Source organism: Mus caroli, chromosome 1 (genome assembly GCF_900094665.2).
Source record: "Mus caroli chromosome 1, CAROLI_EIJ_v1.1, whole genome shotgun sequence".
Classification (NCBI taxonomy): domain Eukaryota; kingdom Metazoa; phylum Chordata; class Mammalia; order Rodentia; family Muridae; genus Mus; species Mus caroli.
Genome location: NC_034570.1, coordinates 122,267,731 through 122,292,505, shown reverse-complemented (window position 1 = coordinate 122,292,505; position 24,775 = coordinate 122,267,731). Strand labels below are relative to the sequence as shown.

At 43.5% G+C, this 24,775-nt stretch overlaps 1 protein-coding gene across 9 annotated transcripts in view; it reads left to right on the top strand.

Moving 5' to 3' along the window:
• Pfkfb2 (6-phosphofructo-2-kinase/fructose-2,6-biphosphatase 2) overlaps positions 1-24,775 on the top strand; it is a 38,962-nt gene that overhangs the window by 4,169 nt on the left and 10,018 nt on the right. For 4 of the 9 annotated variants that reach the window (XM_029474228.1, XM_029474219.1, XM_021165579.2 and 1 more), the window contains 15 exons: positions 3,761-3,886; positions 4,356-4,452; positions 4,844-4,910; positions 5,045-5,119; positions 5,356-5,412; positions 6,324-6,448; positions 9,424-9,631; positions 10,008-10,154; positions 11,013-11,117; positions 11,783-11,912; positions 12,648-12,710; positions 13,155-13,219; positions 13,799-13,978; positions 14,595-14,663; positions 20,730-22,674. In XM_029474228.1, the coding sequence (XP_029330088.1) occupies positions 3,761-3,886; positions 4,356-4,452; positions 4,844-4,910; positions 5,045-5,119; positions 5,356-5,412; positions 6,324-6,448; positions 9,424-9,631; positions 10,008-10,154; positions 11,013-11,117; positions 11,783-11,912; positions 12,648-12,710; positions 13,155-13,219; positions 13,799-13,978; positions 14,595-14,663; positions 20,730-20,795 (1,580 nt within the window). In that variant the 3' untranslated portion in view covers positions 20,796-22,674. Of the gene's footprint in view, positions 1-444; positions 550-3,760; positions 3,887-4,355; positions 4,453-4,843; positions 4,911-5,044; positions 5,120-5,355; positions 5,413-6,323; positions 6,449-9,423; positions 9,632-10,007; positions 10,155-11,012; positions 11,118-11,782; positions 11,913-12,647; positions 12,711-13,154; positions 13,220-13,798; positions 13,979-14,590; positions 14,664-20,729; positions 22,675-24,775 lie in introns of those variants that run through there. The other 5 variants (XM_029474246.1, XM_029474233.1, XM_029474235.1 and 2 more) reach the window with 5 other exon arrangements.

Below are 24,775 nucleotides of genomic sequence, written 5' to 3'. Positions count from 1 at the left end.
CCCTGTTACAGACTCCCTGGTTGCCTGTGTTGCCCTGTTACAGACTCCCTGGTTGCCTGTGTTGCCCTGTTACAGACTCTCTGGTTGCCTGTGTTGCTTTATTTATAGCCCAACTCCTGTCCCTTGCTGCTTATTACACCTGCTTGCTGACTCTGAATCTGAGAAGTGACTGGTTTCACCTCGGGCAAAACGATGGCTGTAGTGAGCCAGAACCTTCAGAGGAGCCTTTTGGGGACTTGAGTCGTTTCAGGGATCGGGTTGTAGGGGTGCTGCTGGATGGGGTACTTTTAAGGTACCCAGGTGAGGAGTCTTAGGGGTCACTGAAAGTAAGGTCTTATCTGCTTTCTTTACTAATTTTCTCTCTTTCTCATCTTTTGTTTCTTTTATTTATTTTAAAAATATGGCTAGTGGATTTGGAGAAGACAAATGTATTTTCCTGAACTACAAAAGCAGTGCAAGTTGAGAAAAGCTCAAGTAATGCAAGGAGAAAACATGGAGAGTGAAGCACCTTCCCGTCTCTCCTGTCTTCGCTAGATTCACCTCTTTTAGGTGTTTATTTCTGGGGTGTCCCATTAACAAACACAGGTGTGCTCATGATATACATACTCTTCTGTTGCCATTTCCTTGTAAAGAGTTTACTCTACCTTGGACTCTTATTTTTTCATGTTGGTAAATCCAGATTTACCTTTCTACACTGTGTGAATTTCAGCCAATAACTGTGTGAAACTGTTCACTCTCACACAGAACACTTCAGTGAACACAGAATACTTCTCTATGCTCACATCAGCAGCTTCTCTTACAGAAGTAAAAGGAGTGTGATAGACCCAGTGGAATCTTCATCCACATGGACAGTGTGTTCTTTGAATGTTCAGTGCCTCAGGATATTTATTTGCTGGAGGTTACTGGGTATTACTGACTGGAGCTACACTGCTTAACAAAACTACCAGTTTTCTAGTATGTGCCTATAGTTCTATGAGCTTATTTCATGCTTACTCAGTCACATGGCAGAAGACAATCAGGTTTTGAAACTTCGAATGAAAAAAATTAAGATAATATTAATGATATATGCCTTATGGTTTTCATATTTCAAAATGTGGGGCCCATTTAATGTTGGTAATGAAAAAAGTCCTTGGCCGTGAGAAGATCTGGAACCCTTCCTCTCCTAGACTCCTCTCAGATAAGCATAGAGAACACAGTTGTGTTTTCCATGGAACCTTTTGTCAGGTGCTAATGTGATGGCCAAGAAGCAGCAGATTAGGCTGAATAGGAGGCAGTCATGAGATCAGTCTTGTGGCTGAGAAGCCTGACCTTGACTGTCTTTTGTGGTCCTGTGGGCCAAGCTCTTCCCTTCTCTGGGCTTTAGTTTTCCCATTTATATGAAAGAAACTGTCAAGCTCTCATTCTGACTAAGCAGGTTCATAAAGAGAAAATGAGTTGAAGCTGAATAAAGCCAGTTTAATTTCAAATACAGGAGACAAAAAGAATCTCAGGGTTGAAACTGTTCTTCATGTTAAGAAATGCTGTCCCCGTGTCACAGGTAGGTCAGTGTGAAGGACCTTCCATTCTCCCATTCAAACTTAGCGGTGCTTTTGCGTGTTTAACAGATAGGAGACCATCTTCCTAGTTTTACCAGTGTGGCAGTTTGAGAGAGGAAGTGTTATTTAGTTTAGTTTGTTTTTCTTTCTCTTTTTCCAGAAAATGAGAAGGCCTCGTTATAGCGTGTGTGTGTGTGTGTGTGTGTTCGTGCTATGCATGTTCTAGAATGAGGTTGGTGGTATGTTGCTGAAGAATAGGGGTGTGCAGTGCCTGTGGCACAACCCTGTGTTTTCTTTAGTACTTAGCTTTCTTTGGCCAGTATGGTGAACACAGAGCAGCCACCCCCTGGTTTCTTTTAGAGCAGCTCACAAGCAGGTTTTCTTTCTAAATGCTGGTGAGGGAAACAGCACCTTTGGGGAAAGTGGCTAATGATCTGGAAGATGTGGCAGAGGAGTGTGCATTAAGCCGGGGAATATGAAGACTCAGGTTTTCCTACTCCACCCTGGTGTCAGGTAAGGCTGTTTGCCTGCTGGGGTCAGTGTTCAGTGACTTAGGCCACAGAGGCTGTATGGTGCTGTTTACTCTCTCTAAGCTCCTTGTTTGCATAGAGATGAAAACTGCTTATGCTGCTTCTTGGTGGAACAAATTAGCCAGAGTCAGCAATATTCCCCATGCAACAGGGGTGCGACCTCTCAGTAAGGGGTTTCTTAGTTCTTTTTGAAGGAAAGAATCCAGTCAAGAGACATTTATTTAACAGAAATTTATTTAGCAAAGTGAAGCAAACAACCTAAAGAGACTGAAGTATGCCTCTTCAAAGCAGGGGACAGGCTGGGTGGTTCTGAAATGTGGGTTTTAAAGGAGCCTTTATGAGTATCTTGTAGGTGGGTGCCTTTCTCCTCCCAATTGTAGTGGGCCACTTTTCTTTTTTAGCTTATTTCTTCCCATGTTCCCTTCAGAAGGAGAGGTGTCACAACAGCAATGCACATGATACAATGATTCCGGTCGAGAATGCAGTCCCTTAGGAGTGCACATGTATGGGAAATGCCCTGCTGCCTTAGCTTCTGGCTTGGTGAGAGCAGACTCACTACAGCTTTAGAGATGCTTAATCTAGACTGACATCCTCATCCTCATGGCACATGCTGAGGGCCCCCTTTTCAAAAGGGTGCTGGGAAGCAGAAGCTCAGGGTGTATTCATTTTTTCCCCTTTGTTGTCTATGTATAGTCTTTCTCCATGGAGCAAGCCTCCAGCTTGAATTCTCCTGGACAACCTTAGCTTGGGTCTTGACTTCAAGAAAGAGGTGACCAGGCACAAATGCAGGTCCTTTCTCTACCACTGCTCTGTGGGAGCATGGCCAGGGAGGAACCAGTTCCTTTAGCAGACTGAAAAGGCCTCTTGTTAGGAGAAAAACTGTCTGGGAAGCACAGGTGTGCTTCCAATGCTAGGTTGACACTTGACTAATTTGTGTGTTGTACAAGTCACTAGCCCTCTAAGCCCACCAACCCAGTGAAACTTAAATTTGTAAATGAATAATGGTGAAATAAGTTAGTTACTATGGAAAGGTAAGCAAAACAACTATCTTGCTAACCAGTCATCTTGCTTTTATATGAGCTGTTGAAACAGGCATCCCTCCATGCCCTTGTGTTTGATCCTGAACCTTTATGGAGTCTAGTCAGACCTTTACCCTGTAGGCTTTGCCCACCAACTATCACTGTAACTTAGAAATTAAATTAAAGGAGGAGCTTATGACCTGAGTGTTGTGGCCAAAATAATTTGAGGTAGGGTTCTTTTTGCAAAGACCATCAAAATCTTGTCTGAGGCTCTGGAGGGATGGTTAGAATCCTCAATGGAGAGACTCTGGGATCTATTTTACAGTCATCTCAGCCTGGGGTGAGTAGAACCATAGCTACAGTGCTATTAGGCCTTCTCTCTCTTCCTACTCTTACATACTATTTCTTTTCATCCTGGGAATCTCTCTAAAGACTTGGGAAAGAACTGCCTTGGTGTGGGCACTTTATGGAAGTCTGCATGATCCTTTAACTGTGTTTCAGGAGGATATGCCAAATATAGCCTCAGTCTGCCCTCTTACCCGTCCTAGGCCTTTCCTCTCTAGGTTTATGAGGATTAAATGAGTTGATGGCTATGAAACTTCTCATCTCATGTGTAACACTCATGATATGTGTCATAATTTTATAGCTCTATCTCTTTCTTTTTCTTTTTTTTTAGCATGGGCTTCCTATATGACCAACTCCCCAACACTCATTGTTATGATTGGCTTGCCAGCCCGGGGTAAAACTTATGTGTCTAAGAAACTAACACGCTACCTCAACTGGATTGGAGTGCCCACCAAAGGTAGGTGCAGGCCATTCGTTGGGAAGGGAGTTGATTAGTTATGGGCCCCACAGGTCTCTGAGAGACTTCATCTTCTTCGCATCAAGGTCATGTAACGCTTCTGATAAACATGAACATGGGTTCTTCATTTGCTGAATGTGTTCCCTGGCCCTAGACTTGTCTCCTCCAGGCCCAGGCAGCTCATCCTAGTTTTGATAGAATACCTTTGGTAAAAGTATTCAGAATTAAATGAGAAGGTGGTATCTCAAAACCCTTGGCACATGTGTCATATTTTTGAACCTTAATGGTACTCTGGTGAAAAAGTAATTGAGGAGGTAGAACCTCAGCTCTTCTCGTAAGTCAGGACTTTAACCCAACTTTTCTTAATTTGGTATTGTTCCCAACATACACATTGCTCTTTCCATCCCATTGGCCATTCATAGGCCAAGAAGTCTCCTCTAGTGGGGCCATCGTATTGTTTTTGCTGCAGTGTTTAATCTTGGGGTATATCGACGTGAAGCAGTCAAGTCCTATCAGTCTTATGATTTCTTTCGCCATGACAATGAAGAGGCTATGAAGATCCGCAAGTGAGTCTTTTTTTAAAGGCCTGACTGAAATCAACTGTTTTTAGGCAGTTGTGAGATTGAATGTGTTAGGGTCCTGTTTTTCTCAGGAAATATTTTGAGGGGATTTTAAGGGAAATTATTAGATTGAAAGACCAACTTAGGTTGGATGGGTAGCAGACAGGACTCTAGAAGATGATTTTATGTGATGCCTAAAGAGGTATAAGTCCTATGAGTTGGACGGGGGCAAGCTGTAGGATGGCGTATGAACTCCGTGGGAGAGTTGGAAGATTTAGTTAGGGCAGACATGACAACCAGAAAGATACTGAGGCTGAAGTGATACCTACAACTGTGCTTACCTCTGGCCGTGTTTTACCTTAGCTCTCCTCACTGATTTTCTTTGTTCTCATGTCAGACGGTGTGCTCTGGTGGCACTGGAAGATGTTAAAGCCTATTTTACTGAAGAGAGTGGGCAGATTGCGGTGAGCCTTGTCTCCTTTCCTTCTTTATGTTCACTCTTCCAGCATCCTGACTACTCAGCCCCATGTAGAGTCAGCATTGGGTGATCTCTCATGTGTTTCTTCTGATTCACTTACTTTGTATGCTCTCTGTGTAGGTGTTTGATGCCACCAATACCACTCGGGAGAGGAGGGACATGATTTTGAACTTTGCCAAGCAGAATGCCTTCAAGGTGGGTTCTGACTCCATGCTGGAGGAAGAGAGGAGTGGAAGTGGGGAGCAGGGTGGAGAGACAAGAGTGTAGAACCTCTGACTCTGCTGAGCTCAAGGTTTGGATATCTGAATTTGAAGGCCACTTTATGAAGCAGATCCTGCAGATATGGTAGCTGGTGGAGTAGATGAGCCTGTGCTTTCAGTTAAGAACCTGACAATTTTGATGGGTTTGTCATGCCTTCTCTCCATGTCCAGGTATTTTTTGTAGAATCTGTCTGTGATGATCCTGATGTCATTGCTGCCAATATTCTGGTGAGTGTCATCCCTGTCGTCATCAGTCAGTCAGTCAGCTAGTCTCTGTTTCTGTCTCTGTCTCTGTCTCTGTCTCTGTGTGTGTGTGTGTTTGTGTGTGTGTGTGTGTGTGTGTGTGTGTAATAGGCTTACCATCATAGAAATCTTTACTTGAGAGCATTTGTACCTTTATACTTTTATATTTTCCATGGGAAGAGTCTGGGTCTTTGAGGAATACAGTAACAATGAGTTGCTGAATGGGGAACAGCTTAGACTGTGGGAGTCCTGGCTTTGTGTTCTGATATTACCTGATACTGAGACTTAAATATTGCATCAGATTAGACTTCTTTTTCCTGCCCAGCCACCTCGTAGGAAGATCATATTTCTTCCGTTGTTTAATGTTCTGATCAGCATTGAGTACTGCGCTTCTGAGTCTTATGGACACATCAGCAGACAGTATAGTGGGTAGGTTGTGTTTTGTTGTGTGCCAAGTAGGTGTCTCTGTCTGCTCTCCTAGAGCTGCCCTTCCATCCTAGGAACCGTAGTTGTTGTATTTGAGGAAGAGGCAGTGATTCATTCCTAAGTCAAATGCTGGGTCACATACCCTATGCTGAGTAGCAATAGAGGGGAAATTAGAGCTCATTCTGTGTTCACAGGCAAACGTATAAAGGGATTGGGCTCAGAAGCAGCGTTAGCTGCATAACTGCCTCTGTCCTTTGGCCAAAGGAAAGCACATGACTCCCCACCGTCTTCCCTGTCTTGGTTGCCAGGGTCACAGGACAGGATGAGAGTGTTCAGTGACTGGGGAATGCCAGTGCTCTGGTGACAAGCTGCTTTAAGGACTTCTTTTTCTGTTCTTTAGAAGAGGCTATTTGTAGGACGGCTCTTAAGAACAGAACTCTGACCAGGCCTTTATGTTGCTGTGATTTCAGGAGGTAAAAGTGTCAAGCCCTGACTACCCTGAAAGGAATAGGGAGAATGTGATGGAGGACTTCCTGAAGAGAATTGAGTGCTACAAGGTCACTTACCAGCCCCTTGACCCAGACAACTATGATAAGTAAGGTTTAACACCATGATCTGAGGGTTGAGGCAAAAGGAAAATTGTCTTTCTCTTTTGGTCTCTAATTTCTTCTCGTAATCTAAACCTATGATATTTGTATCATTTCACAGAGCAGAGTTTTTTATTGTGATATTGTCTTAGAATTACTATTGCTGTGATGAAACACCATGACCAAAACAAGTTGGGGAGGAGAGGTTTATCTGGCTTGGACTTCCACATTGTTGTCTATCATTGTAGGAAGTCAGGACAGGAAGTCAAATAGGGCAGGAATATGGAGGCAGGAGCTGATGCAGAGGCCACAGAGAAGTGCTGTCTACTGGCTTGCTCCCCAAGGCTTGCTCAGCCTGCTTTCTTATAGAACCGAGGAGCACCAGCCCAGGGGTGACATCACCCACAATGGACAAGAACCTCCTCCACTGATCACTAATTAAGGAAATGCCCTACAGGTCGCTTACAAAGCTCGCATTTTTATCAATTGAGAATTTTTTTTTAATTCGCCTTTCAGATGACTTAAGTTTGTGTTAAGTTGACATAAAACTAGCTAGCACAAATACTTATTTGGGTTGTGTATTTTACTTAATCATGCTTAACCATATTTTCTTATCAGTTTTTCTGTTCAGTTGCTTTATTTTCTAGAGCAGCAATTCTTAATGTGTGGGTTCTGATCCCTTTGGGAGTTGAATGAACCTTGCACAGGAATCACATATCAGATATCCTGCATGTCAGATATTTATATTATGATTCATAACAATAGAAAAATTAATGTTATTGAAGTAGTAATGAAGATTATTTTATGCTTGAGAGTCACCACAGCCTGAGGAACTGTGTTAAAGGGTTGCAGCGTTCAGAAAGTTGAGAATAACTGCCCTGGAGCAAGGCTTTCCATCTAAGCATTATTGACATTTTGAACTATGGAATTCTTTGTTGAAGGGGCTGCTCTGTGTATTATAATATGTTTAGCAGTCTCCCTGGCCTCTGTCTACTTGGTGCCAGGAACAGATCCAAGCTGTGATGACTGAAATGTTTTCAGGTACTACCAAAAATCTCTTAGGAGCACAAATCATCTCTAGTTGAGAACCACTGCTCCAGATTTAGCAAATTGGAACTAGAATGCTGTAGGATATCTCTTGGAGATGTGTCATCAGTTTTAATCAGATTTAAAGTTTGCTTCACTCAAGAGGAAATGTCTGATCAGTGTGAGACATCATGACTGTGGTAGTATCTCATAACAGTGAGGCATAGAATACAGATTGGCTTGCCTGGTATGGGGTATAGTAAAATGTTAAGTCCATGCTGAAGGAAGAGAGCATGGAGACTATGGGAACATTGCCTTAGGAAATGTGTTTTGCTTTGTGTTTTTGAGACAGTGTCAAGGAATCCATGCTGGCCTTTGACTCACTGTATAACAGAGGATGACCTTGAAATCCTGGTCCTCCTGCTCCCAACTTCATAGTGCTGGGATTACTGGGTACACAGTTGTATCTTGATGAAACAATGTTATAGTCACTAGTTTTCTCCTCATTGTGACAGAACATGTGACATAAGTTACTCAGGAGAAGTTTGCTTTGGCCCAGTGCTCAGCAGGTACAGCAACCTTGACAGCGAAATCACAGGAGCAGGCCTGTCTTCCTCCCACAGGCTGCTGCTTATTTATATCTCAGGCTCAAGTAGCAGGAAAGTTGTGCTCACTTAGCTTTCTCTTTCCTCTCCCCCCATTTTTTGATTCAAGATCTCAGTGTCCTAGGATAACCTTGAACTCAGAGCAGTCCTGCCTCTGCCTCCTAAGTACTGAGAAATGTGAGGCTCCATGCCTGGCTCCATTTTCTCCTATTCAGTCCATGACCTTCTAGGCCATAAGATGATGCTGTCCACAGTCAGGGCGAGGGTTCCTCCCTCATTTGGTCTTCTGTGGAAACACCGTCACAGATGTACCCAGAGGTGTGCACCCCTGATTTCCTAGGCGTTGCTTACTTAGTCCAGCCAAGCTGATGATTGAGAGCAGCATGTAGGACATTTAATAAGACATGGTAGACAAGCACAGTGCTAAATCATTGCAGTCAGCTCATTCATGTTTACAACTTTGCATTTCCTTCAAATGGATTTACCAGAATACTTGTATTTAGATTTCTAAATACTTGTATTTAGAAACATTTCCATAATAAATGGCTGAAAGGCACTGCCCCAGATATGACATAAAGAGGTATCTTTAGTTTGCTCTAAGTCCTGTGTAGGAAAGCATTCTAGAGGGATATTCATATTTATATGTATGTATGTTTGTAGGGTTTTATCTCTGATGGGAGATCCATGATGAGTTACCTTGTTGTGTCTTTTTTCCTTGGTCATTATTTTGAATGAGCTCTTATTTAAGTTTAAGAAAAGCCCCATGGCTATACAGCAGATAGTTGCAGTGCTGTCCTGAGAAAGGTTGATCAGGTGTCAGAGGGTACGGCAGGCAGCCTTAGAGTGAGCGTGTGGTTTGTCTTCCCCTCCCTCTCCTCCCCCGAGTTGCCATGTTCTGTCTAGATTTTGACCATGTCATGGGGGCCCCAGATGTCTCACAAAAATTTGAATTTAGCAAAATCTTTAAGTCACTTAGTCTAGTCCCTAGAAAGCCTGAAATTCTGTTTTCTACACTTAGATAAGCTACATGACTCAGGTTGGACACTGAAGAAATAGTACTTTCTTGCTGGAAATTCAAGAAATTGTATTCCATCTTGGTTTGGAGATGTACTGTCTCTTAGCATTTGGTTCCATAAATGTGGCAATGATGGGGGAAAGAGGACGAATTGATGAGGTGCTACAAGCCAGTATTCAAATCATTCTCTCTAGACTTGTTTGTCTTGAGAGCATCAGACTGAAGCCCCCCTCTACCTTAGCCTCCTAAGTGCAGGTGCTGATAGCCTTGCCCCCCCCCCACACCTACTTTACTTTTAGATTTTCTTACCATGAAATGTCCTCCTCCCCTGTCCCAGGGATCTTTCTTTCATAAAGGTGATAAATGTAGGCCAGAGATTTCTGGTCAACAGAGTTCAGGACTACATCCAGAGTAAGATTGTCTACTACCTGATGAACATCCACGTCCATCCTCGCACCATCTACCTTTGCCGGCACGGAGAGAGCGAGTTCAACCTTTTGGGAAAGATTGGGGGTGACTCTGGCCTCTCGTTGCGAGGAAAGCAGGTGAGTAGTTAGCCAGCAGGCTGGATTTCCTAAGCTTAGAGTTAGAAGGGCATGCTGGAGGTCATCTGTTTTATCCCTCTTGCTTAAATCCCATTTGGGCTTAGGCTGGGGTTTCACACAGCCAGGCAAGTGCTAAAGATGTTCTCTGCTCACTGTTCCTAGCTCTGGATTAATGTTCGGGTCATTTGAGACCCTTTCTGCTGTGATCCTTCAGCCATCAGATTATTGGGCACCATTTGTGATAAGCATGAAAGGACTCTAGCTGAACTTTATTTCCTCTTGGGTTTATAATTTGGCCATGTCTAGTAGTCTCTTTGTGTATTGCATGTGTGGTGTGGTATGTTTTCTTTGTTTAGCTTTTATTTCCAAACCCTAGTTTGCTCATGCTCTGAAGAAGTTTCTGGAAGAACAGGAGATCCAGGACCTTAAAGTGTGGACGAGCCAGTTGAAGAGGACAATTCAGACTGCTGAGTCTCTTGGGGTGACCTATGAGCAGTGGAAGATCCTAAATGAGATTGATGCTGTGAGTAGGCATTTCCTATCAGGGAGTCCTAATTTATATAACGTAGAAACCAGGTCATCAGTGAGAAACCAAGGAATCTGAACCCTGCCACTCCACAGGTTAGGAAGAAGGGATAACTATCCTTCATCAGGGCTTCCTGCCTGCTCTAGTACCTGAACTCAATGTGAGACCCAAGCCAGTCTTTATAGGAGCCATTCTGGCATTTGCAGAGAGTAGAGCTAATAAGGATTCATTTTGTTTCCCTCCCTAGAAAAAGAAATGCCAGTCACTCAGTTGTATAATACTTGCTTTAATCGGCTTGCTAGCAGTTCTGAGAAAGTCCTCCTAATTTCTCTTGGCAATTCTTGTCACTTAGTCCAGATATACATTTGTTTTTGTTTTATTGATACCAGGGCTCATTCTCAGCCCAGGTTAGCTTGGAACCCATGCCCTTCCTGCCTCAGTGTCTCAGATGTTGAGATGCTAGGCATGAGTCACCATGCTCAGCTTAGACATTTTTCTTTCCATCCTTCTCTATGCCTTTATCCTTCTCACAGGATTCTCTTCCCCTCAGTTTCCTCCCCTCCTCTTATTCCTCCTCTTGTTGTCCTGTAGACTCTTTCTGACCTGTGATTTCCCTTGTAGTAGTAGGATAGAGTTGTAGTTCAAGCTAGAGGAACCATCTCTCTCTACAGTGCCTCCTATCCTATCCAGGGCCCCTTGTAACACCCTGACATCCTGGCATAGACATGTGCAGTACAAGGAAAGACTTAGCACATGGCCTCAATACATAGTAAAGCACTGGTGTTCTGAAATGTCATCTTCCTCATCTGAGATGGAGAGAGGCCTACATCCCAACTCTGGTATGGCTCTTTGCAGGGCGTGTGTGAGGAGATGACGTATTCAGAGATTGAGCAGCGGTATCCAGAGGAATTTGCACTCCGAGATCAAGAGAAGTATCTGTACCGATATCCTGGTGGGGAGGTGAGCCTTCACTCCGAGTAGCTGTCTAGTGCTTTGCTGGGCGCTGACCTTAAAGGGAGGAGAAAGGGTGACTTAGGAACCATTTGTTGTCCCGCCTTTGGTCATGCTGTTGAATTCAGCTTAGACAAGCAGTGCCTTACACTTTATGAACTGGTTAAGATCTCTAGGGAACAGGGTGAGAAGCTATCTTCTGATTGAGAATGTTGTAGAATGAACATGATCCTCTTACACTTTCCATTCTGTTCCTTCTACTTCAAAGCAGATAGAGTCACTGAGTGAGTTCGAGTTACTTCCTCACCGTGGTTGAGGCACTGTCCTATTGGTGTGGTTTCCTACTGTAGGGAAGTGGGTGTGGCAAAGGGGAATAAATGAAATGGCAGAGGTGCGGGAAACCTGCACAACTCTTTTGTTGCTACACACTGCTTCTTCTAGTGCTGTGAGGAAAAGAAAAATAAATTGAATTCACACTTAACATTTCTGGAACTGTGGTGTTTGATCTAAATATTACTTCTGAAAGATCTGAGTATTCCTTAGAAGCAGGACTGGGGCAGTTAGGCAACATAGAGGCACTCCATGAGTAGTCTCTTGACTCTGGAACTCCGCCACCAACTTGGCTGCCAGCATGCTCCTGGCCTCTTACCAGCTCTCCTTACTTCCCCTCAAAGTCCTACCAGGACCTGGTGCAGCGGCTGGAGCCTGTCATCATGGAGCTAGAGCGTCAAGGCAACATCCTCGTTATCTCTCACCAGGCTGTCATGCGCTGCCTCCTGGCCTATTTCTTGGATAAAGGCGCAGGTGCCGTTTGAGGGAAGGAATGGGGGAAGGGGTACACATCCAAAGGGATAGGCTGGACTTGGTGCTAGCGGGATTCTTCACTACCGGCTCTCCCTTTCTTCCACTCATATTAGAGACATTCTTCAGGCAGCAGTGAGGAGCTCCCAGCAGCCATTGGTCAGTCACTACTCCCTTCAGTCTGCTGCCACAAAAGCTGGCAATGGAGGATGGCCGATTTGATGCTGCCTGATCTGCCTAAAGGGCCAGCCTCAAGCTGACATTACTGGCAGCATCAGGCTGGTGGTTGACCGTTGAACAGTCAGTTTGTCTCTAGCTATTGCAGATGGTTTATTAGAACAATCTTCACCCTTTGGGTCAGGAGTAGAGCAGTTGTTTTAGGAAAGCAGTAGGAAGTGCTACTCTGGCTCTTTCTTTCCCCAGTCCTCAGGCCACTTGAAGCCTTTGACTGGCTCTGAGTGCTCAGTAGGCCATAGTCTTCTTTCCAAGAGGCCTTGGCTTCAGAATCTCCTCCTTTTTTGCTTGCATTTCAGATCTAGATTGCCCTTCCTTCCTGATCACTCAGTAGTGTGGGTGACTCTTTTGGACTTGACAGTTTCCTGAATTTAGGGAAGAAATGGTATAGCTCTAGGTGATGGTCAGGGTGAAAAAAACTCATGAGCTCCTTATATTCTCTCTTCTTCACATGAACTTATTCTGTAATACTAAGACTTCCTCCCTGGGTCTTCTTTCTTTCAGATGAGTTACCATACTTGAGGTGCCCCCTGCACATCATCTTCAAACTTACTCCTGTGGCCTATGGTAACTATGAGCATGAGCTGGTGAAAGGTGGGGACTGTGGACTGTCAGGACACAGAAGTTGTCACTTGTGTCTAAGGGATGTCCCATTTATTGCTTCTGCATGGAAATAGCATGTGCACATATCTGGGAGTACACACATGCCCCCACATATGCTTTGCTGTGCTTAGACTAAAGTTTTCTTTTAAGCTTCCTCTTGATGGCTTTTCTCTTTTCCTCCTCCTCTCCTTCTAACCTACCTACATTTTGTTGATTGTTTATGTCTTGTGCTTGGTTTTATTTTGTTTTGCCTTTGAGATGGGGGTCTCATACTAGTTGGGTCTTGCTTGGAACTCCAGCTACTGTGGGACTCGTGACAGTTCGCCTGCCTCAGCCCCCAAGCACTGGGATTTCAGGGAGTGAGCCATGTCACTTGGGCCTGACAGCTTTTCTTCCCTGTTTTTTCAGGTTGCAAAGTGGAAACAATTACACTGAATGTGGATGCTGTAGACACACATCGTGACAAGCCGACTGTAAGTATTTTCTGCTCATCCTCAATCTTGGAATCTTTGGGATTAAGAGACTTGGGTTTCTTTTGTGTACCAAAAACAAATCCAGAGTTCATGTCCTGTATGTCTCTTTATTTCCAAGAGGCAAAGATGGCATCTTTTAAATGAGTACTTTAGGAATCTTAGCCTTGAAAGTTAGCAACTGGGAATTGAGTTCAATATAGAAAGTGTTTGCAGAAGTGAAATGTACAAATTCCCTGTTGTATCCCTAAGGAAGCCTCCATTTACAAAACAGGATCCAGGGGGCATTGCCAGTATAGTCAGCAGATGCAGGTTACCTCCAGGGTCTGTTCTTGGCAATCTGTGTGGTCAAGTAAACCCCTTTGTTGGTTCCCTTACTGCTCTTCAACGTGATGGCCAGGATCTTCCCTTGTGACAAACCTTTCATTCCTCTGGGGGCTAGGGGCCCAGCCTATGGCCTGCTCATCCTGTGTGCAGGGGAGCAGAAGGAAGAGCAGTTATGCCCAGGAGCATTGTTTGACCTCTATGGGTAAGGTTTGGGTGTGGCTTTCACGTATGTGGTGTCCCTCCATTTCCAATCAGCACAACTTCCCCAAGAGCCAAACCCCTGTAAGGATGAGAAGGAACAGCTTTACGCCTCTGTCCAGTTCGAACACAATAAGGCGTCCAAGAAATTACAGTGTTGGGAGCCGACCCCTCAAGCCCCTCAGCCCTCTCCGTGCCCTGGACATGCAAGAAGGGGCGGACCAGCCGAAGACCCAAGTCAGCATTCCGGTGGTGTAACTGTGTGTTTCCCTCCAGCTTTGGCCTCTTGCCCTTGCCACTAATCAACCAAGAAGTCATTTAACTTTCCCCCACTCCTGTCCCAGCGTTAATCTGAAAACGGCATCTGAGCTCATGCGTGTGCAGAGCAGCCTCAGCCATTCTCTAGTGTAAACACCTCACCCGGGGGCAAGATGGCAAGTTGGGTCTTTAGGACATGTCCCCAGATGGGATGATCTGAAAGAAGAGGAGCCAAGCATGAGTCATAGAATTGGTTCTTCTGTTTCCTGATGTCTGACCCAGTCTGTGAAGTCTATGTGTGTGTATGTGTGTGTATGTGTGTGGAAGGGGGGTTGTTGGGAGGGAATGTTAGATAGTGTGAGATGTAACAACCTAATTGTCCTTCACATGTGTCCTTTAAGTCTATCCTTATATCCTTAACTTCCCTGTCCTATAGCTTCTCTTTGGGTTGTCTGGTGTGATGCATGGCATTATGATGTCTCAAAGTAAGGGACTGTTGATAAGTATCTAAGCCCCATTGGTGCCGTGTGCACTTGGGTCTGGATCTGCACTGGGAGAGTCTTTTCCCTTCCCTTCTCCCTTCCTCTCCAGCCAGGTCCAGCAAGGGTCAGCCCAGGCTACAGAACATCCACAGAAAGCCCTGGAGTTTGCAAATGGACATAGGGTGAGAGCTCTTGCCTCTTTTCATGAGAAACAATCCTAAGTCTTTGCTGCCCTGGAGAGCTGGCTCTAAGAATGTGCATATGTCTTGGTGTGCGTTCCTAACTTGAGGAGCCCGACAGTCCTTTGCTGGCTGTGAAATGGGGCTGGGCCAGGGTAAAGTCTAGTTCTTAGAAATGTACAGTTCAGAATTTTTGTCCTATGGCTCTCGTTTTCTTTGCCATTCCAATAACTTTCCTGTAGCCCATGACCTTTGGGGCTGTTTAAAAGCACCATTGAGCCCTGAGTTTCTCCAGGCAAAAGTGAGGGACTCCAGTAAGTTCAGTAAAGCTGCTCATTGTTTACCAGTACTTTTTGGAATAATTTCCTAAAGCTAAGTTTTTACATGAAAAGTTATTCTTTGGTCATGAAAAAAGTTTTGATGATGAATTTATAACCTGACTTATTGGGGGCATTTTGTTTATGTAAGAAAATATCACAATATTTTAAGAAGTCTTCTGGGATTTGGCTCCTGAAAGGGGATTCTCCTTATTGTCCCAGGGCCTGTTTTTGCTAAGGGAACACCCTGCTGCCGAGCTCAATGCCAGGCCACTCTGGAACATGTTTCTAAGGGACAAATCTAAAGGTCTCATGAGATTTTTCAGAAAAGACAGGTGACTCCCTACCTCTCAGTTTGTCATGTGGGGCCAGGTGGTGAGAGAAAGTTAGCAATTTTCTTTGTTTTTGTCTTGTAATAGAAAGCTTTTTTGCATGGTTCTTATCCAGAAATACTCCTTAGACTGTGCCGTAGAAATTTTGAAATATAGACATACATACATACATACATACAAATATATATACACATACATACATACATACATACCTCGGTTCCCTTGAGACAGACTGAGTACTGCCTCCAAACTCTCTGGGATTGGGCTCTTTATATTTGGGTGTTTAGATAACTTCCTAAAGAGTTAGTCCCAGGTTTAGAATGCCAGTTGAGCTGGAGAGATGGCTCAGTTACAACAGCACATGCTGCTCTTCCAGAGGTCCAAAGCTTAGTCCCTAGCATGCCTATTGAGTGGCTTTCAGCAGCCTTTAACTCTAGCTCTGGGGCATCTGATGCCTTCTTCTGGGCGCCCCAGGTACTTTCACATATGTAGCTCATATACACATAGGCACACATATACACATAAATAATACTAAAACTAAATCTTTTTTTTTCAGTCCCACTTTATGAAGCTGAATAGAAAAATTCCAGTCTATTGGTATCTTAGACAAAGTATCAGACTGGAAATTATGAATTCTTGGTTCTGAAAAGACAATTCTTTGGAATTAGATGCTGAGGCAGAACAGTTTTGACAGAAGTCACCCCTTCAAAGGCAGGTTGCTTTGTTAGAAAGGTATTCTAGATTCTAGTCCCATCTTTTATCCTTGGCACTGCAAGGGGGCTATGCAACAAATTATTGATTTAAACACATGTTCTTGGTGCACACTGAAAATGTACTCAAGGTGAAATGCACTGCCATGGAATGCATGGCCTGATGGGGGCTCTCATCACAGGCTGCTGACAGCTGATCCCTATAGATGCTACCTACCTTCCTGAAACTCATGCAAGACAAAGCAACTGGGAAACCCAGTCAGGCAGTGTGTACTGTCCCCTGTTTGTCTTTGATGGCGGGCTCTGGGTGTAGTGTGGGAAACACATGCAAAATGACAGAACAAAAATATCCAGTTCCCTGGACCTGGTGACTACAAACCAGCAAAACAGGAGAACAGCAGCAAATGACCTCTGAGCGGTCAGACGTGTGCCTGTGTTCACGGCTGAGATTAGATAACCTATCTACGGGCTTGTTCCTGGAGAAGACTGAATCTTCCTCTCTCAGGAGCCATTGAGTACATGTGGCTCTTCATCTAGAGTGGATATATATATATATATATATATATATATATATATATATACATATATATACACACGCATGTACATGCCACAATAACTAGAAGGGATTATGATCTTGAGGGAGTGGGAGAAACCTTGGAAGAGTTGGATGGGGAGCAGGAGGCCTAGAATACAGTGTGTGTGTGTATGTGTGTGTGAAATATTAAAAATAAAAAGGACAGGAGATGCAATTGATAGATGAATATCTGAAAAACAATCAAACATTCTAGAAGAGCTAACATTAGAGTAGAGTATAACTTGTCCTCTGACTTTCCTTGTTCTGTGGCTGTGAGACCCAAGGGGGTGGCATGTCCTCTCATCACAGTGTGAGGATGAGATATGGCCTGCGTGGTGTGTCTGGCACTTTTTTCACAGTTGCCTTGTCTACTGCTTAGTTATTGCAACTCTGGTCCAAATTGGCATTCAGTCTTTCTTCTGCTGCAAGGCCAGAGTAGTCCAGAGCTACTGAGTGGGAAGAGAAAGAACATTGATCTAAGAGCTACTAAGGATCTAGCTTGTAAGAGGAGACTTTTCTGACCACTTGGAATTGAGCTAGGCTGTTGTACATGCCATCTTTAGGAGTGGACTCTCAGTCTACTGCTTGCTCTTCTCATTCCCACTGTGTTAGTTCACTTCTGTAGGAAGGGGTGCGGAAGTCTTGTTATCCCTGCATGACAAGGACAAACCTCAGAGCTGAAAAGCAGCAGGAGTCTCAGCATCCTTCAGCTTTTAGAACAAGGACTTCAGAGTAGCTGAGCAGGAGCAGCAGGGAGACACGGGTAGAAAGTACTTATTCCAGAGTTTAGGGAAGTTCCACTTTCATCCCCTTTCCCCTTTGCCCTTGTTACTTCCCAGGAGGAGGTTTACCAGGCTGTGCTTGTGTCTATGTATCACAAACCCCACAAAGAGAATATAACTTCTAGAGTACCTGGAGTTGAGACTTTCAGTTTTCTCATGGGGAAAATAGGTGAAGACTTGAATCTACCTGTATAAAACAGGGAAGAGAAAATAATAGTTTGCTTATTTATTTATATTTATTTATTTTTTAACACACAACTGAATGGAAAATAAAACCCTGAAAAATGGTGGGAGGGGTCCTGGAGATATAGTTGGGTGGTAGAGTACTTGCCTAGCCTATAGGAGGGGTCCTGGAGATATAGTTGGGTGGTAGAGTACTTGCCTAGCCTATAGGAGGCCCTGGGTTTCATCCCCAGTACTGGGGAAAACAAAAAACAAAACACAAAACAACACTGAATGAGAAAGTCAGTAAATGGACTTGAAAGAGCAACTGAAAGGAGATTTAGAGAACCAGTACTGTCCTGCCTTGTTTCCAAACTAGAATTTAGCATTTTCTTATCATTGGGGTAGGGCTTTTTCTCTTGGTAAATGGATCATTTAATCATTCTTAGACATGCATTATGCTGTGTGCTTGCCATTATTTCTGGTTCCTAAGGCAACGTTAGCGATACAACATACTTCTGTTCTTAGACCAAATGGTTGAGCAGTTCAGACAAAGATCTACTTAGTCCTTGTTGAAGTTGGCAGTTGATCTCCACACATCTCATTTAAGAAAACAAACAGTAGGCGGACGTGGTGGTGTACGCCTTTAATCCCAGCACTTGGAAGGCAGAGGCAGGCAGATTTCTCAGTTCAAGGCCAGCCTGGTTCTACAAAGTGAGTTCCAGGACAGCCAACAGAGAAACCCTGTCTCGAAAAACAAAACAAAAAACAAACAAACAAAAACCAAAAAAAAAAAAAAAAAATCCAAACAGTACAGTTGTTAGGGAATAAATCTGCCTGTTGATTCTTGTGGGGACAGGTGTGATCTAAGTCCCAGAGGAGCTCATTAGTGCTTGGAGTGGCAGGTGACAGGAGAGACATGCCAGGGAGTTGAGGCAGCTCTGAGTGATGAGGTTTCGTGCACCTTCCACTGCCCTGCCATCTCAGAAGAATGTTGTCTTTGCTGACAACAGTAAATCACCCAGCTCTCCTTCCTTGATAGACTTGTTTGTGTTTTAAGGCATTTTTATTTTAAAAGTGCCTAACAGTTAAGCAGGACGGCTATGCAAGATCAGAGGTGATGGACACACATCAGAAGTATGCCTAAGAATTTAGTTTTGTAGTGTCCAGAAGACTAATGGTCTTTTTGCCAACATTGTCCATCCTTTCTCATTGTGCTGACTGGTAGGATATGCACATTAATATATTTCCTTGCCTAGTATTCCTATCAGAAACCCAACATTTTTTTTTATGTTTCCTTTATGGAAAAGTTCTGTACAGCATGGCTTTTCACAGACAATATTGTAAAATAGTGGTTCAACTTCTCCTTATTTTTCAAAAGATGATGCTGTAGATTACTTGTGTGACATTTTGTGATCTGAGCTAAGGTAATGCCAGAAGAGTTGTGACTTTACTTGAAGTCATTTCATCCAGTCTCCTGCCTCAGGGTAGAACTTTTCTTTTACTATCTGTTCCTGAACCTTCTGTATCCTTACCCTTCCCTGTTGTGGGCTGTAGTATGCTCACTGAGAGGGCTGCTGTTTTTCATCTGCTGTGTGTTTAGCCTTTACTCTTAATCTTATACAAAGGGAACTATGTCCCTAAGCGTGAGTCAGAGTATCCCTTCCCATGAGCCTTTTACTGGGTATGTAACTAATATGCATATGACTTGGTTTCAAAACAGTCAGAATTGTGTGCAGTTTTTTGTTGTTGAAGCAACAAAGTCAACTTACTCAGATGTGGATTTTCTGTGGCAAATGCAAAGGGCTTACTTCTCACAAGTGGCGTGTGATGTAGAGAGGTGCTGAGCATTCCTTGTTTGGATGGAAATGGGCAGAATTGGGAAGCCCAGTAACAGAGTTTTATTGCAGATTTCTTAGTCACAGCTCTGCTGAAAGTGAAGATGTTAATCCTTAGTAGCATTCTGATTTATTCCTGTGATATTGATAATGAAATATTGCAACAGGTCCATTTAAAGTGTATATAATTGTATTTGAACTGTGTTTTATGTGCATGTCTGTATAGAATGGGTTAATAAAATTGTTGAGTAACTTGAACTTATTGGAAGGCTTCTGGTTTATTTTTTATTTTTATTTTTTTGCTTTGTATTTTGAGTTATACTTCCCATCTGTCTTCTAAAACTGCCTCATAATTGACAAGCTGATACTTAGCAAAGCAACCTAAGTTCTCAGAATGCTTGGTGTCCTGGGTTATAGGCATGGCTCTCTTTCACCACCTTCTGGGGGAAGATGGGAAGGACATTATTGGTGGTAAATATATCAACCTTGGTGGTCATGTGCACTTCCTGGTACCTGTGCAAGAAATGAGAATTATAATAGGCCATACAACATGTAAGCTTGTTATCTATTGTGAAGAAGAAATTGGAAGACTTTTCAGAATTCACTGCGCTGTTGTTTCTGCCTGTTTCTCAGCAGACTTCAGCCAATGGTATGAGACTTCTCCTGGAGCAGACAGATGGCTGGCCATTGTTCTTTCTCATTCCACAGTGCGCTAGCAAGGACCCAGAGCTAATTAGTAATGTAGAGTCAGAGGCTTCCTCCAAAAACTACTAAACCAGGATTTTAACAGGATTACTAAGTAGTTGGATCGTTAACTACATTTAATACTTTAGAAACAAGCTTTATAAGGTAAAGGATTTCTTACAAGGTAAACGTTAAATACCAGTTCAAGGTTGACCAACCAGAAGTTGATCTACTGATGATGTCAGGGTGGAGTAAGGTAACCATATCATTGGAACCCTTCTTGGAAGTGATATGACCCATGACTTTATTGCTGTGTGTATGTGTGTGTGTGTGTGTGTGTGTGTGTGTGTGTGGTCTCTAGGTTGTTGCAGTCTGCATTACCACAGATCCAACCCACCTGTGCCTTATATCTTAGGCATGTAGCTTATGGGCCATTTCTGAAAAAGACTCATGCCCCATCATTGTCATACTGTCATGTTCTCTGGAAAGAAGCCATTAAAGTCTACCTGAGTCCCCAGAGTCAGGTGTGTGCGGGCGCAGCACTGTGTCCTCACACGTGTTTGGAGGTGGGGATTCGGTAAGAGAGCAGGGTTGGGGATGGATTATTTTCTTTTCTTTGCTCCTCATCTGGCTATGGTATAACAGGTTTGCTTCTCTTTCTGACTCCTAGGAAGTGGAGAATTTGCTGGCTGAGCATAGACACCCCTCAATGGCATCCCTCACTTTGCTCTCCTGATGTGAGGCTGAGGCCAGACCTCTCCGAGGAACTGGAACTACTAAAAAGCTTGGGATGCCAGCATCACTGAGGCTAGAACAGGAAGTTAAGTGGGAACTTCTCATTTGAGGCTAACAAAAATGAGGCCTGGAAAACCTTCACTACATTTCTTCCCCTCATGCCTAACAGGAATAGTACTACATTGTGCCTCAGAAAGTCTTCAACAGCCTGAACAAGTTAGTTCTTGTCTCTTTTGAACCAAGTTTGCAAATACCATTCTACTTAGGCATTGAGTACTCTACCTATGGCTGGCTGACTGCATCCTTAGCTGGAGATCTGCCTAGTGTGTGAACACACTGTTTCAGAATTGGTTTCTAGGTGAGGATGAGCTTCAGGAGACCTCTTCTGCTCACTGGAAGCCGCTCTTCTCATCTGATGGAGGAGAGCAGGCTGAAGTGCAATATGAATGCTAGTGGTCACCTCTTGCAGTGTGGAAAATGAGACAGACCACCAGGTAAATGGAGGGTGTCAGGAACTAAGCTCTCAAGTGCTTTCTGGTGGCAGGAGAATAGTATCCGTGGCTCCCTTTTCATCTAGAGAGGTTTTTGTTGTTCCATGCTCTTTGGTGCAGGGTCTGCCTGCTAGACTTCCCCAAAGGGGACCAACTTTTACATTCTCTCATAGCTACTGTTTTCTCTTGGAGGCTTGTACCTCACACACTGGACAGGACTGATTCAGTGCCTCCTGACTGAGAGGTTGGGAATGAAGGCTAGGCGGGGCCATCTCTAACCCATAAGGAAATAAAGGTGGCTTCTTGGAAATAAATTACACTGTTTTTTTTTATTTTTATTTTTTTACTTTCAAAATGGGTAGAAGCAGACATACATGCCCCTTGTGTCTGTCTAATTGATGTGATCTCTGGAAAGCTGTGGCTGTAACTGCAGGAGCAGTGGTCCTATGCTGGGTGCCTCTATTCTAGCTGTCACTACTGTGATCAGCTGGTCTCCCTCGACACGTGGTAGATGCAGCATAGCCTTGGGGCATCAGTGAGTGGGTGTTTTCTTTCAGAAGAATCAGATTGTTGTTGGAAGACCACTGAGTGTCTGATGCACACACACTGTGACTATGAATGCACCCCTACTGTGTTATTTCTGAAGAAGAGTGCAGAAGCCACAAAGTGTATTGTACCTTACCAGTAGAATTCAGTGTTACTGGTTTTTTCTCCATTTTATTTTTATTTCCTTTTTACTGGAGCTGCACAGTTGTTGGGCAGAAAGATAAGTAGCAAGAAAAGTCATAAAATGTGCTTTTTCTAAATAGTTCTTTTATACTGTAAAGCCTGCCGACTGTTCCCTAAGTGGGATGCGATGAACTGCTGGCGGTTCAGTGACTCCCAGGTTGCAGCTTACTTTCTATGTACGCATGTCACCTGGAGAGGCTCCTTCCTCTGCCTAGGACAGGCGTTCTTCCCTCGGCTGATTGCAGCATACTGTACTACAGGGCTTTTTTCTTGTGGTATAGGATGCTTTCTGCATTGAAGTACACTCCTTTCTGATGATCAGATGGTATTTTTATGAAGCTATTTATTTTGTGTGTTTGCATGTATTTAATCAAAATGTAATTTCTGTTCTGTGTTCTGCTAGCAATGTAGGTGGCTTGAACCTTGAGCCTAATGTCCATAGTATTTCCTTAAGTTAAATTTGTAAACCATAAATGTCTGTAAATGTTAAAGAACAGTAACTATGTTATGACTGTAGATTTTAAATTTTTTTCTCATTGATTTTATTATAAACCAAGAAATGTATTTCTCTGGAAAAAGTTCTCTCTTCGATAAGTAAAATCATGCTGAAATATCTCAGTAACATATACTGCTTTTGTAATAAAATAAAGTTATTTTTTATTAAAAGGTACAATGAAATTTTCAATTCACATACAAAACCACATCATTTGATATATTACATATGCACAAAAATTAACATTTTCAAAATGTATTTGAAAGTTTTTTAAGGAATGAGTTTGACGCTGACACCATTGCATACACTAGCAAGATTGTGCTGACAGGACCCTGATATAGCTGTCTCTTGTGAGACTACGCCGGGGCCTAGCAAACACAGAAGTGGATCACAGGGCCCCCAATGGAGGAGCTAGAGAAAGTACCCAAGGAGCTAAAATCTGCAACCCTATAGGCAGAACAACAATATGAACTAACCAGTACCCCGGAGCTCTTGACTCTAGCTGCATATGTATCAAAAGATGGCCTAGTCGGCCATCACTGGAAAGAGAGACCCATTGGACTTGCAAACTTTATATGCCCCAGTACAGGGGAACGCCAGGGCCAAAAAGTGGGAGTGGGGGGGGTAGGGGGGTGGGGGGGGGAGGGTATGGGGGACTTTTGGGATAGCATTGGAAATGTAAATGAGGAAAATACCTAATTAAAAAATGATTACAAAAAAAGGAATGAGTTTGAAATTATTAAATGGTTATCTGTTCCCAGCTATTGTAGTGTTTCAGTTAGTAACTATCAAGTTCCTCTAGTATGTCAAAGTCAGGTAAGGACTCAAACCAAACAAGTCAGGTTAAACATACTTCCTTAAGTTGGGGTGGGGGATATCAATGCCTTGGAGGCTATTGAGGATAGGCCCTTCCTGGTTGATGAACCCACCTCTGGTTTTCTTGATGAGTCTAGAAGGCCAAGCCCAGTATGGTTTCAATTACTGTATGAAAAGATGGAGGCACCTGGGCATTGTTGAGGTCTATTAAGGTAAAGCTACTTTCTCCTATCAAAGGAACAGGATCTAAGTTTTACCTCTGTCCTTGGGTAGAGACCTGACATTCTAAGCCTCCCCAAACATTATAAACTATTGTCTGCTGTTAAGAATTAACTAGCTGGACCTGTCAATGACCTGGCCAGGAGTCAACCAGCAGGAAATCTGATTTGTTTGATGCAGTGTTTAGGAGAGGGAAGAATAATTAATGAAATCAGGCAGTGTGGTGGTTTGAATATGCTTGGCTCAGGGAGTGGTACTATTAGAAGGTGTGGCCTTGTTGGAGAAAGTGTGACACTGTGGGGGTGGGTTTTTGAGACACTTCTGGCTGCCTGGAAGCCAGTCTTCTCCTTCAGAATAAGATGTAGAACTCTCAGCAACTCCAGCCCCTTGCCGGCCTGGATGCTGTCATGTTTCCTGCCTTGATGATAATGGACTGAACCTCTGAACCTGTAAGCCATCCCCAATTAAATGTTTCTTATAAGAGTTGCTTTGGTCATGGTATCTCTTCAAAGCAATGGAAACCCTGACTAAGACAGAAGTTGGTACCAGGGACTGGGGTATTGCTCTGATAAGGCCTTACCATTTGTTTGTTTGTTTGTTTGTTTCTTTGTTTGTTTGTTTGAAGGAATATGGATTTGGGGACTTTGGATTTGGGAAGCACTAGAATGCTTTAAGTGGGGCTTAATGAACCATCCTAGTGGGAGTAGAAATATATTGGTGCTGATAATGATTTGAGCTGTGCAGATCTGGCCCAAGAGTTTTCAGTGGAGAAGAATGTTAGTATGTGGCCTAGAAACTGTTGTACATAGTTTTAAAAGACACTACTGCCTTTCCTGGGAACCACTACTCTGGAGCTGCTGCCAGTGGTCTGACTCTTTTTGTTTTCCCAGGTTTAGCTTTGCCAGGTTTAGCTGCTGCCAGTGGTCTGACTCTTTTTGTTTTCCCAGGTTTAGCTTTGCCAAGCACCAAGCCAGCTTTTCTCTCTACCCACCTTCGCTCCCTGGATGAAAAACACTCAGACAGCTTTATTACTTTAGAATTTGTCTATACCACAATTGCTGGGCTCAAATACCTCCTGCCTGGAAATGTGTGGCCTTAATAATTTATTGTCCCCATCTCACCTCCTGCCCTAAGTGTAATGTCTCATATCAGCTAGCCTCTGCTGACCTTCAGTTGCAGAGGCTGCTGAAAAGCTCCCTCTCTTTTTCTGTGTCTCCATTTTCCTCCTGGTAC